We start from the raw sequence: 14,425 nt of genomic DNA, 5'->3' as shown, positions 1-14,425 counted from the left end.
CCAATTCATGAATTTTTCAGAAGCGATGTTTTATGAAAATTATTTGACATCGGATTTCCATACAAACACTGTTATTTCTAGCCTGTTTGCCTACTCGTCAAAATGGCGTCGAAAACCGTGATAAGGCCTATTAACTCGACTTCTGAACACGGCAGTAGCACGACCTCAGTGGAAACCATTTAGTTCGGCAGGCTAAATTAAGTTCGGCACGACTATTTAGCACGGAAGTAGCACGGCAGGCCCTCTCGCGCCAAACGGCAGCAGGCTAGCGCGACTTGGTTTCGTGCCGAACTAAATTCATAAATTATTTTAATGTATTTTGGGTTAATTTGCTCGTTCTACGCATTTCTATATTTTAAAATTTGGCGCGACTGAATTAAATTCGACGTTTGAAACCACTGCCATGATACTGCCGGGTCAAATTGATTTAAGTTCGGCACGACAGTAGCACGACCTTTGGAACAGGCCTAGCCCGTGCGAGCAAGCTCTCCAAGGGAGCTTGCTCGCAGGCTGGAACAGGCCTAAGACCTAAGACACTTTTTTTTTATATGTCACTTTTCCGGTGGGGTTTTAGTTTTCGTAATAAGCTTTCGTAATTATGAAAACTAAGACCCCATCTTATTTTTCTTGTTTATCAATTTTATTGAAGATGAGTCGGGGATGAAAGAAGCAGTGTCATTTTTCCTTATTTTTGACATTACTACATCGAGCTCACCAAATGTCCAGTTGCTCATTATCGCACGAGATGAGAAACCCGTCGAGTATCTTGCTGATGTTTGCATAACAACACGCACCAACCAGTACCCAAGATATACACAACTTTGTAAAGTATACCATTTCTTAAAGCCTTACCCTCAGAAAGAAAGTCAGTTATATTGGTTTTGACGATTATGTATTCATTTTGATGCAATTCCCAATTTCCACGTTACGTGAACGGCAATTTGAGGAAATTATATCGTTATCAAGGTATTGGTCCAAACTAATTTTTGCTACCCGCCTCACTTAACAGTATGTTGCATTATCGTCCTATACAAGCGGTAACGTTGTCATTCGACAATCATCATTTTTTCACTTAATAATTCGATACCTAAATGATAAATCAAACAATATCAACTTTTTCTTGAATCATTGTTGCAAAACGTTCTATTCTGTCCCCTGAATTGACCATCGAAGCGTAAGATATCCTGAACCATTGGTCAGCTTATTCTCGGTTGTCCTTTCATGAAATCTAGTTGTCCACAGTCTCAGAACGAGATTGCTTCACCGCTATGCAAGCTGTTATTGCCAAGATTACTTTTTCATTAGTTATCGATGGTTTTCTGTCTGGATATAGATTGTTTCATCTACTAGCAAAAGTCAAAGGGGGGAAAAGAGGGGAGAGAGGGGGTATTTCGGTGATCTGTATTATATATTCCACAAGTATCTTCTAACGGTTTATCAGAGCTTTCTGAAAACAGCCGCTCATAATTATTGGATTGACACTGCCTGAAAAGTGACAAATGTACATCCAAGTTCAAAAATTGATGATTTTATTTATTCTACATTCTGCTAAAATATTTAGACTGTTCAAGGCACTCCTATTTTGTTGGCAAAACTAGCGGGACTCTACTTATTCTTTGGGAAAAATTAGTGCTATCTACTGATGACGGTTCATTACAACGCATATGGAAACGTACAGGGAGAGTTCTGGCTTCATTACTGTTGTCATTGAGACAAGGGGCGTTTTCCATTTGACCAAAATGTTCTGTTCATAATTCCGAAGATTATGCTAAATGGCTCTTTCGGGATTTCTGCAGTCCCGACCAAGAGCGTCCTCTTCGATTCCAAACTTCCAATTTCATTGGCAGTTCAAAACGCTTCGCGATGGGGCACAAAACCAACAAAATCGAAATGACAATTTTGTGCAAATGGAATGGCGTTCCAAACATGTAGAGTACCTAAAAAGGAATTCGAAAATTACCGGTTTATCCGCGCGTTCCATTTGCATTTTAATCGGTTAAACCGAAAATTTTGCCTTAATGGCAAGCACCCCAATGAACAAAACGATTACACATATCCCTTAGAGGGAAAACTACATTGAGCTCTGCTCGTTACGAATTACATCACAAGAGGTCGATTTTTACAACCTATTTCAGTGCTGGGTAAAGAACAAGATGTTTCTGACACGATTGCATGGCTACGAAGACAATGGTGAAAGAAATTCGACCATAAAATGAGTAGTTATTTCCTAGCATGTCAACCTCCACACAGATTTCACCGTACTATGCACTCCAGATTTCTTTTAACATGTATTACCGGCTATCATTCGCTGTTCTTGATTTGCTCAAGTTCAGAAAATTGTGAAGCAAATTCACAAATGTTATTCTATACGAAAGTTAATACTTCAGTAACTTAGTAGTACTTTATGCTGTGGACTCATTTAGGTTAAACCGGCCACCAGTAAAATGTGATACATCTTCTGGATCTCAAGGCTAATTCACACGTACCGATTGACCAATTTGAAAAAGACATTGAGTGCGCTAGAGTTTTTTGTAATCAGGCCGTTTTCACTCCTCGCTATACCAAGAGCGAATGAACCTACTAATCGGATCGATAAATCAGTATGTGTAAATTGGCCTTCCTTACCCTTTACATTTAAAGCGAAAGCACTAAGATCAGTTTTACTATCTCATACTCTATAACGACTTGGCACATGGCTCAGTTCACCACGTTGAAAAAAACTGTCTCGTCTTTAAATTTGAAACTCACATGTAACATCACCGAGTCCTGACACAACAAACCCTCGTTCACTGCAAACAGCATGGGCTTAGCTATAGGTGGAGATTGCGACTTTGAAAAGATTCTGAGTGAATGAAACCATAACTAAGGGTAACTCCCTATAAATACAGGAGTCATTGGGATTACCAGGAGCGGGAAATCATGATAGCTTTATTATGAGAAATCTAACACAGCGCATGCATGACAAGCTAGCTGGTTCAGTATGTTAGCCAGTCTGGATCCTGTACTACAGGACCTGAAGGCAAAAGGTCGGCCCTACAAAACTCTCCTGTGTCCAGATTCTTGGCCATCAGCTGATCAGGATCAACATTTGGTGTGCGGTGTTCAACAAATATTCTTTTCAAACAGCAGTCCTACAAAGAGCAGGATATTTTATTTAATACCATTACCTGAAACAAGTGTAAACAACATTGACCTGCTTACTGTTGAGCACCTCTGAGTTATCTTAGTCATTATTAACTACCCTGAAAGTCGGTTTTATATGGGGGCAAAAAAGATTTCTACAATAGTTGTTGAGTGTTTGTTTTCTGTTTTTTCGTCACTTCTGAGAGGGGGCTGGTCAAAGACTCCTTTGCAGTCATTATTTGAGTTTGCGTGCACCGGACGTACAGGAACTCAGTTCTTTAAAATGACATTTTCCGAACCCAAGCGCATAAAACTATACAACCTTAAAACCTTTTCTTCAAATTCCAGAATCCCAGGCTTCCAATGAACCAAATACCGGAAAAACCTATGTAACGCTTCATGTTGCGCGCCACCGAAGTAATGGCTACTCAAAATACTATTAGATGGTAACTTGGATCAGAAAAATTATAGCATAGGACATGCTTGGGCAATATCCAGGCCGAATTTTAGTTGCTTGTCTGCAACTAAACTCTCTTTAAAGAGTTAATCCGGGAGGGGCCCCGCATTACAGATAGCTGACTGTAATTATATCCCATTTTGTTAAGCAAGTCCTCATTTTCTTTATAACCAGTCTCTTGTCAATCAGCAAGTTTTCTAAATTTTATTATTTTATAACTTTATTATGGCAAACCAAGAATCATATAGAAAGCTAGATTATCCAGTTTTAATTTATAGTTAACTTTGGTTTCATTTTTCAAGACATGTTCCCTTGCAGGCATGCTGTAGAGACTATATGAACACGACCAAAAATGTATCTTCCCAAAATAAAACGCCGGGAATTGCTTGTTCACTACCGAAAACTTTAAGAATATACGAGTATAGTGTGCTACTAAACCTCAACACCATTAAAATAATTAACTATTGGCATGTACAACACGTGGAACATTAAATCATACCTGAAGGTAATTAATGGCTGCCTGAGTAATCATAGAACATCCTGATGCATACAGTTCTTTTAGCGTTGAAGTACAACAGTTGGCAAGTGCAAAAACAGAGCGATCCGTCAGACTTGACACACCAGAAACCACAACCTCCTCCAATGGACACATGCGTGCTAATTCACAAACTCCTACATCTGAAACCTGATCAAATCATTATCCATTGTTACAGCAACAAAACAAGCATAGCACATTACACAACAATACGTGATTTGTGGGCCTAATTATTTTCCTTTATTTCTTCTTGTTGTTTCTTTTTTCTTTTTTTCGATGAGGTTGTGAAATAAAGAAAAATTTTGCTGTTTGCATAATCAAAGGACACTTGCCACAAGAAAAGCAGTTTCATAATAATTATTGATTAAACCTTTAATTTGTTAATATGAGTCTCCTGAAAAGTCGATGGATACGAATTTGTGAACAAATGAAACTGAAAGTTATGGGTGGTTTAAAATAAACTCAGCAACCCAGATTATCTCAACCAATAAGCACAGATCACCAGGAAAAAACTGGCCAGAACACAGTATAGTGACTGTATTGACAAGTGGTGCATCATTTATAGAGACGATGGGGTGGACACTTTACATGATAGAAAAAATTGAGTGGTATATTTTGTACTAGAATAATTATATTTACCAAGCCACATCCTTTAATGCTAACACAGGAAAGCTGGCAACAGTTTTCAGCAACTGCTGTTAACAACTGATCATCAACTTCTTTCATTCCTGCTAGACGTAAAGTATTCAGAGACGGACAATGCGCTGCTATTTCAGCTATCACATCAACTGAAAACTGAAAAAAATATATATGCCTTAGAAGGATGAGCAAATTATATTATCCCAAACAATTCCTAAAAAGAAATAATAGACATAAAAAAAAAAAAATCCTATGGCTGGCTATTGGTTGCCTCATTAATGAACTAAAAATTAGATACCCACCCTTCAGGGGGATGGGGAGAGGTTACACCTGTGAAAATAAACTACTTAACAAGAATTCATGAAGCCTAAGGATGGATGAAGGTTCATGTTCATGTAGGTTTATGTGAGAGGGGAGGGCAAATGTGTCACAAGAGGATGCTCAGATGCATATGTATGTACAGCTGTATGTGTGTGTTTGGAGGGGAGTAAATGTGACTTGCAAATGTGACTGACATTTTTCACCATTAAATTTTCTGCCATTTTGATTACCGGTACTTCTTTACATGGTGTTCTATATAGTTAGGTCAATAATTCAGGGGGGGGGGGGGGGGCGAGTGCTTGGAATCTGCAACTTTGGATGAAGGGAGTGGGGAGTGCAAGACTTGAGTCTAACGTTTTGGGGATGTATTCCCAATTGTCTGGCTAGGATTGTAGATTTGGGTATGGCATTTGAATCAACAGTTCCTCTAACATCCCTGCTTAGTCTGAACCATGCATGTCTAAATAACCTTCCCAACAAAATTAACAAATAACAAACACTAAAATTAACTGACCATTTTACATCCATTAGCCACAAATACTTTAAAATCTGGGCCTCTCTTTGGGCACATAAAAAGTGGTTTTAACTTCTGGCCAGTGATGTTTGGGCAGAAAGACACTTTAAGAGATTCAATGACTCTACAATGTTTGCCAATGGACGAAAGACCAACATCTGTTAAAATGGAGCAACCACTCAGATCCAAAGATGTCAAGGTTCGACCAACAGCCAAACAAATCTGTATGAAAAAAAAAAACTCATTAATGAGTGGCATATGTAGCCTAGATAGTCAGATAGTCTGAAATGTCAGCCATCTCTGTAACTGGGGGAGAAGACGGCTGACATTTCAGATGAAGATACATACATGTAGCATATGTGATCAATCTAGCTACACAACACTCTACAGTCTGCACTATGTCATTTTAGTGCTTTTAAGTATCTAAAATTGTTAAAAATGGAAATTACAGAGTCTTAAGCGCTGCGGTACTCAGTGTTTATTGCTATGCGTATCCAAAAATTTTCAGTATTTACGTTTTTGGTGATAGATTTCAACCCTGAATGAAATTTATTGTAAAATTTTAGTTTCCTTTTTTACCCTTAGCCTTTCACTCACACATTATCTTGGTTCTTTAAAGTTGATTGCACATTTACATTTTGCGATAGGAGATAGAAATGGAAATTTTCAGTGTTAATGTCTTGATCTGACTGCTTTATATGACTGATACCAAATGAGATTTATCGCACTGTGAAATTTTGTATTATTTTTACCTTTATTTTTACATGTATATGTATTGTAAGTAGTGTTTAATGTAAGGTTTAAACAATAAATTCTAAAATAATCGTACAAATAAATTCTTTTCCCTTGAAGTTGTCTGAAAGTATTTAAAATTTGCAGGAACAATTATTTTAAGTAATGATCGAAATTTGACAAACTAAAAGTGAATTATCTGCAGTACGTAGTACAACAAACACAAAGTAAGAACTCCTTTTGTACTCATTTTAAAACTTAATTTACTCACATTATCCAGTGTGTCATCATCCACTGCCATCATTCCACATAAAGTCAATACTTTTATATATGTTAGTTTATCCACAAGCTCAGTTAGTAATTCTGCGGACATTTGTACTCCATGTAAAGTCAGATCTGTCAGATTTGTGGGGAATGCATTAGCTCCAACTGTTGAAGTGCCTTCTTTTAAAATTCTGTAGCAGTAACTGATATCAAGATTTGCCAACTGAGGACAACCTTGAGTAACCTAAGGCAGTTAAAAACAACACTCAGTGTAAACCAAGAAGGTACACCACATAAACAACCCTCCCCTCCTCCCCTAAAAAAAAAGCAAACAATCTAAATATTTGTAGCCCTATAATATTCTTGTACTTTCCATTTATTTTTATTTTTTTTTTTGTAAATATTTTATTTATACACCGTATTCACAAATGGGGGACACCAAAGCAAGGCGTTTTAGGATAAACAAAAAACATTTTTTTAGAGAGTACAAGCTAACAGTGAGAGTAATCAGCGGATATAACTACAGAGTTTCTAAATAGCAAAGTTTTCTGATCACTTATTCCGAACGAGTTCATCAAGTTCTAGTGTTTATCGGTTTCCATCATGTAGCAATCACAAATTATCGCAGGATAGTCTCTCAGTGAGCTTGCACTCCCAGGAAAATTATTTTTTGTTTATCCTAACATGCCTGTTTTGATGCCTTGTGCCAGTTTTTTCCCATGCATCTGCCATTAGTGAATTATACGGCACATTGTCTTTATCTTGCCACCATATGCATTAATTCGGCCCTTTGTTTAGTGGACAATGCAAAAAATGTATCCAATTTACAGCAACTAAAGCAAATTTTTTGCAGGTAACATTTCCATAGCATGTTTTTATATTTGTTACATGCAAAGAGTGGGTTTGACTTTTATACCAGTAGACCCTTAACAAAATAACTAAATAAAGCCCATCCAAAACAAAAATGCATTAATTCTGGTAGATCAAGGGTTAATGTCCTCCACCAACATGGCCTGATAGTTCCCTACTTTTATACCATTTGAAGCACATCAAGTGCAGTATAATACTGATGATTGGTCACACACCATACGATACAGGCTCCACATAACCTAATAATTTGCTCCTGTTACTTTAGCATGTTGGCCATTAAAAAATAAGAATTTATAACTACCTGCTTTAGGCCTAGTCCAGAAATCATGGTGCATCCATCAAGTTTGAGTCTGTGTGGGGACAGACAGTTTGGTTATCAACCCTCATTACAACAGTAAAGGCCTCTAATTCAAAGACAGACCTTATACTTACACAATAATTACTAAATATTATTTCATTTCTGAAAAAAAATTTAATTCTGAAAAAAGGCTATAAGAGTAAGCCATTAGTAGAGCTTCTTTACTCTTTACAACATGTACATCAAAGCGAATAATTCAATAAACATTAAAAACAGCATCACGAAGTGGAAGTTGGGTGCCTGTGATATCCATGAGCTTGCTCTATTGGCAGCCAGCTCCTAGATTGAGACCGCTCCCATGGCTGGCAAATCCTGGCAAACCAGCCACAAGCCCCCAGGCCCTCAAGGGAACACAGCCACCCCTCACACTGATAAAACAGTGGAAGAGACAGAGGGGGGAAGGGAGGGGGAGAAACAGAAGCTTCCGACAAAACCGCTATGCAAACACTTGCTAGGCCTATGCAGCAAGAACATTGAATATACTGTGAGCACGTGGACTTCTGGCGCATGCGCCCAAAGATAAACCGCTGGTTATGGAGCAACACTTGCGCTCTTTGTTGTTAACTCCGTTAAATTGCATTTATTTACAAAAAATGTTATTTTTAAAATTGACAATGAGAAAATGCTTTTTTGCTCAGTTACATGTAGGTTATCCAGCAGCTCCACTAATAATTCTGAGGCCTTGCGTGCCACCAAGTACAAAGACAATTAAGGTAACAGTTCCAGTAAATAAGTTTACTTACTCTCTGAGGCGGGGACAGTTGCCTGAACCAATAGCCACAAGGCTTAAATCAGTCAGCAGATGTATACCAGAGATATCTAACACTTCCTGTTATATGGAAAATTTCCAATGATAATATCATTTTAGCCATAATTATATTAGTACTACTGCAAGGCTGGCGCTATGCAATGCGACAGTTGTGATGTAATATTAATAGGTGAGAATGTATCTGGCATTATATATAATTATATAAAAAATAATAAATAAAAATAATAATAATAGTTCATTTATATAGCGCATGCATTCATTATTTGTCTGAGGCGCTTAACGAAAAACATTTACCCTAATAATAACTTAGAAAACTAAGACTAGCAAAATACCTAAAAAAAACTAGAATCTAAAATTTAAAAATATGATAAAGAGTTACTCTCAATAAATTTGATAAAAAGGAAAGTCTTGAGTTTTTTTCTTAAATAATAAAAGTGTACTGGAACGTCGTATTTCCAAAGGAACAGTGTTCCAAAGCTTTGGGGTGCAAACAGAGAAAGCCCCATATGTCTTGGTTTTACAAGTTGGCTGCATTAGTCGGTCTTGAGAGTTCAAGCAAAGAGACGGAGTTGATTTCCGATGTTCGAGGAGTTCCATTAGATATTGCCGGCAAAGACCATTCAATGATTTATAAACAAATAGAACATGCTTAAACATGATCCGGTATGAAACAGGCAACCAATGAAGATGTATTAAGACAGGGGACAGGGTAACCACCTCAGTTTATATACAACTGCTATCAATATGGGCCTTGGCAGGGGTGGAGATAGGTTGGTAACTACCAAGAAGATGGGAAAGAAGGCAGCTGAGGAGTGCTGAAAGTCACAATCATCAGTATCCACCACCCTGATAGCTGATATTGAGTCTAACATCTTGCAATCACAGTGAGGTTGGTGCTCAACTGATGACAGGGGAATACTGATCATCCCTTCTGTAGCATACACGGCAGCAAAAAGGCTGGCAGCAGGTTGGGAGAAACTTCTGTTAAGGCTAGCAGCTAGGTCATTTGGTAAAAAATCTCCAAAAAATGATAGAAATGTTTTCTTGTGACCTTGCCATAATAAATATGGAAAAAAAAAACCCTGGAATAAGGTTGGAAATGCATGCCAAAGTTTAGGTTCCATTTTTGTAGCAAGATCACATGATAAAAAACGTCCAAGGTTTCTGAAATTTCTTTTTCCATGTAATCAGGCCCTCACCAAGACTTTCTCCCACCCCCACCTTGAAAAGCAACACCGAGAAAATTCTGGGGACATGGTTTTGGTTGTATCAAATTTATTTTTGAATCATAAGAAAAAACACAAAATAATGCCAACTCACCAATCCTCCTTTTAAAAGTGTTGTAACAGTTTGAAAGCAGCCATCAGTAAGTAAATTGCATCGTGGGACCATTAGTTCACAGATACTGGGGCAGTTCTTGGCCAAGGTGATAATTCCATTGTTGGTGACTTGGTCAAGACTTTCAAGTTTAACTGATGTTAATTTTAGAGAGTGCAGCGTTGTCAAACACTTGTCAGTTAGGTTGATGTGAGTGGAGCCCAATTTGAGGTGAAAAAGTTCCAACTCTGTTTGAGTCTTAAGAAGGGAAGACAACCCCTTATCTAAGAAACAACAACAACAACAATGATCAAGACATTCAAATTATGTCAAAATTATCACAAATTTTTTAACTACTGGTATAAATTAGGCTGATTACTATAGTCAACACCTAACTATAAAACTTAGACATCTCCAGAACATGATTAGCCTCCTACGTACAGACGATCTTTGGCTTGTCATATCATGTGATGTGACATGATGTTATGTGATTGGTGTCTGTAATCACAAAATTATACACTAATAATAAGTAAATGTTACTACATTCTACAATGTCACACTTTCCTTGAGACAATTTTAATAACTGATTTTGGAAACAAGTGAGTTACTATAAGTGACACCAGATTCCTTCTGAAATGGCTTTGTTAAGCCTGTTTCACACACTGAACACATACATTTTGGCAACTGAACCATGTGATAGCACTTTTGTTGGCCAACCCATTAATAATGTAGCATAAACAATCAAAGAATTTTAGCTTGTTGTCGGTCCTCTCATGTCCTTAAAATGGTTGTTTTATTAAATCTGTCTATAATATTAGTAAACAATGCTCAGGTCTACCCCAAGTATAATCAACAATGAGACTATTTAGTGTGACTGCAAGTTGAAATTCATTTGTTGAAATTAGTTCCAATGGTACATATGTTTGTGAAAAGAATAGTAATCACATGGTAATTCGCTTTGAATACACAGCTGAAAGCAAAGGTGCATGAAAAAGCAAATTACACAATGATTAATTTATGACTTTATGAAAAACACGACACTCCTGTCCTGTCTTCATCTGGACAAGTCTCATGGGTTTTACACAAATCTGTAAACAATAATCTGCATATTACTGGAGGCCACTGTCAATTTTTTTTAGGAAAGAAACACAGCTTTAAACTTGTTTGGTTCCTTGTTAACTTAAAAAAACTACTGTATATATGTGGGCTTATATGTGCCAGGGGTAGCAGATAGGCTCACAAATGGGCATGGGAGGGGGAGTTAAATGGGTAAAAAGAAAAAAGATTCTTTTTGCCCCATGAAATGGGAATAACATTTTATGAAAATGAGAACAACCTGAAAGTCTTGATTCTGGTTTGAATGTCTCTCACTTATTCATTCATTCATTCCCAAATCAAACAATTATATGAATTTCATACATTCACATTCATAAATACACAGCAGCTCTGTTTTGAGCCAGTATCAGTAACAGAATAACAAGGTCTGTATTTGCATGATTCTGGCTTTAAAGGCATCTACTTGATTAAACAGCACTATGTCTAAACAATAACCTTCACGATAGGATGGACAAATATTTTCTTCCTGTTCCAGTTTCTTAGGATTATCAAAATTGCTGATTTTTAAAATCACAGGGTTAAAACTTTGATTCTAAAATGTTTTAGCTGAATTAGCTTTTTGTAAAATCTGTCGTAGTGGGACACTTAATAAATTTTTTATTGTAACAGCCCCAGAGAAAGTTTATATTTCATTCAGAGATTATGTATGTCGGGTCAGTCAGTCAGTCATAGCTTTATTTAAGGACAGTGCCTACTTTTGTTATTGCGCATACGTTATACACATCTCGAGATACTCGGGTTTTCTATGGGTGGCGCCTACCAATACAGACGTATTTTTTGCGCGGTTAATATGTGCAGAAAGCAGAACTTAGCAAGTACTCTTGGTATCCAAAAAGAAAATTTGGGGTAACAATGCATTTTTCAGAGATAATAGAGTTTCAATTATTTTGGGGAAAAAATGCCATACATTGCTTTATATTTTTCTGCTTTTTAGAATAATTGTTGCTTAATTATCTCTGAAAATTGCGTGGTTACCCCCAATTTTCTTTTTGGATTTCAATAGCCCTTGCTAAAATCTGCTTTCCCTGCATAGTCATAAACTGTGCAAAAATACTTCTGTATTAGTAGGCACCTTCTTTAAACATGGTATCAATTCACATATATAAATAAGATATGCTCTTCCATTGAGCCGTGTATTCTATCTAAAATCCAAGTTACGAATAAAATCATACCTAAAATTATCAAGTGTTAATTTATAAAGAACACCTTGACATTAAAAAATAATTTAATTTAATCTGCTGGCAGGGATTCTGCCAGAATGGCATTTTTCTTGTGAATAGCGAGAATTTATTAAAGTATGCTGTCTGCTTTTTGTACATGGAAATGAGCAGGTTTGGGTACTCATGAACGTGTGATTTTTTCAGCTTTTCTGATTGATTTATCTAAGAAATTGAGAAAAGCAAACAAACGTGAGCTCACGTATAACATCATGCTTAAACACTCTATTATTAATATCATACTGACCTCTCTATGATGAACATTCCATCATTGCTGACAAAAAAACATCTAAGGTATTTAAAGTAGTTCTGACATGCCTGTTGCCAATACAGCAAACACAACAAAATGTTGCCATTACTGTTGTTTCTTTTGTACTTTACTTTTTATCATACATCAGAAAAGTTAAACTTTAATGGGAATATTTTGTAAATCATGTGATGTGTGTAAGACCCCGTCCACACGTATCTGGATATTTTTGAATCCACAACTTTTTCTTTCCAGATACAGCTATTGTCCACACGCATCCGGTGAATTCGCAAGCAAATCCAGAAATTTTTGAAATCCGCTCTCCAGAGTGGAAATTTTTGAATCTGATAACATTTCAGATACGTGTGGACGGTCGAATCCGGATATTTTCTGATACGATGACATCGCAAAATTGGCGCCAGTGTTTACCGCGCAAATTTAATTATGGCCGCCGATCGAAGGCAAATAGCTTTTGTGCTCCTTGGGCTTATTTCCAGTCTTTTAGCTTGTATGCAGCTAAATGTCGCTCTACTAAATGCTGACATAGGTTATGCCAGAAGGCGGCTTGACATCTGCAAGCTCTTTACGTTGTCTACCGAACAAAACGGCCAGCAGAAACAACTTAAACGAACAGGAAAGCTATGCCGTCCTTGATGATTCTGGGTTAGACCTGGACGAACCAGCCCCTGCTGGGACAATTTTGTCAATCAGATCGTGATCGCAGAGGAATGGCGGGAGAATTTCCAGAGGAGCAGGGCTCCCTTTATGAATTAGCTAATGAGCTACGACCATATATTGAAGGCAAGACAACAGTAACGCGTGCCCCGGTAGATGTTGTTATGCAAGTAGTCCTAGGTGCTAGAGTAAATCCAGAGTAAATGCGAATACGTGTGGACGGGCGAATTCGATTTGAATACACTCTGATCACATAACGTGTGGACGCGGATTTGTTCGTATCCGGAAAGAAAAAGTTGCGGATTCAAAAATATCTGGATACGTGTGAACGGGGTCTAAAAAACAACAGATTTTAATTTACCATAGCAATCAAAATCAATGAAAAATTATCAAAGGAAATCAATGAAAATCGAAAATCACTTAACATCCAGATTCGATTTTTATTAATTTCCAATATTAATCAATTAATTAATTTGATTACTACTGATCATCATTGCATGATTATATTTATTATTGATCTATCATTGACTGGTATCGTCGGGTTTATAGGATTCCAATGAATTAACCTCACCTGACACCTGGGGGCAATCCTTAAGTATGAAAGACTTGAGTTTACAACCGCAGTGAGCCACGTTCTGTAGCAGGGTGTCATTCACTTGACGACTGTAACGAAAAGCAATGTTTTCGAGCCGAGATGAGAGAAGATGGTAAGTTATATGCGGCAGATTGCTTGCCGTAAACATGTCATGATCACAAAGCAATTCCAGTAGAACTTCGTTGTCATTTTTGGATAAGAAGGTCCCCACACGATTGATATTTTGAAGATTTTTTGCGATGCAGAACATGCATAGGTCTGCCAGCGATTTGGACATGTTTGTCGCCTTGAAATCCCGGCATTAAGCTTTGAAAACAATCGCCTCAAGATATCATGGCTAACTACATTTCAGTTTCCACATTCCTTCCCCTTAGGGGTCTCCTCAATAGGCCTTCATGTACCATTCCTCACGATTCCCTGCTATGGGGTTTCTCCCGGGCCGGGCAATTGTGTTTTTTTTACGCCCACTTCAAGATGGCGGACAGTTACCGTGATAGACTGGTAACTAGCAAGTCAAGTAGAGTAACACAACATTACTTCCGGTAAATTCGCGATCGCTTTCGCGTGTTTCCACGGCTTCTCAAGACGTTGTTCTTACCTGTTTTTACACTGAGACACCAGACATCATTAGCGAAATGTAACTTTAATAAGCTGAGATCAATTAAAGTGCGGATAA

General features: G+C 37.4%; 1 protein-coding gene across 1 annotated transcript; it reads right to left on the bottom strand.

Moving 5' to 3' along the window:
* Positions 1-1,512: 1,512 nt before the first annotated feature.
* On the bottom strand, positions 1,513-14,143 carry LOC146462203 (uncharacterized). Its single transcript, XM_085085790.1, has 9 exons — positions 13,726-14,143; positions 9,903-10,183; positions 8,557-8,642; positions 7,757-7,805; positions 6,593-6,829; positions 5,590-5,811; positions 4,755-4,910; positions 4,080-4,265; positions 1,513-3,131 (listed from the first exon to the last, which is right to left on the bottom strand). Exons 1-9 carry the CDS (start codon positions 14,024-14,026, stop codon positions 2,976-2,978), a joined length of 1,674 nt encoding a protein of 557 aa, XP_084941916.1. The 5' UTR covers positions 14,027-14,143; the 3' UTR covers positions 1,513-2,975.
* Positions 14,144-14,425: the final 282 nt, after the last annotated feature.

Source organism: Pavona decussata, unplaced genomic scaffold (genome assembly GCF_977016875.1).
Source record: "Pavona decussata unplaced genomic scaffold, jaPavDecu1.1 SCAFFOLD_190, whole genome shotgun sequence".
Classification (NCBI taxonomy): Eukaryota; Metazoa; Cnidaria; class Anthozoa; order Scleractinia; family Agariciidae; genus Pavona; species Pavona decussata.
Note: the sequence above shows the minus strand (reverse complement) of the source record. Positions and strands in the feature narration are given on the sequence as shown.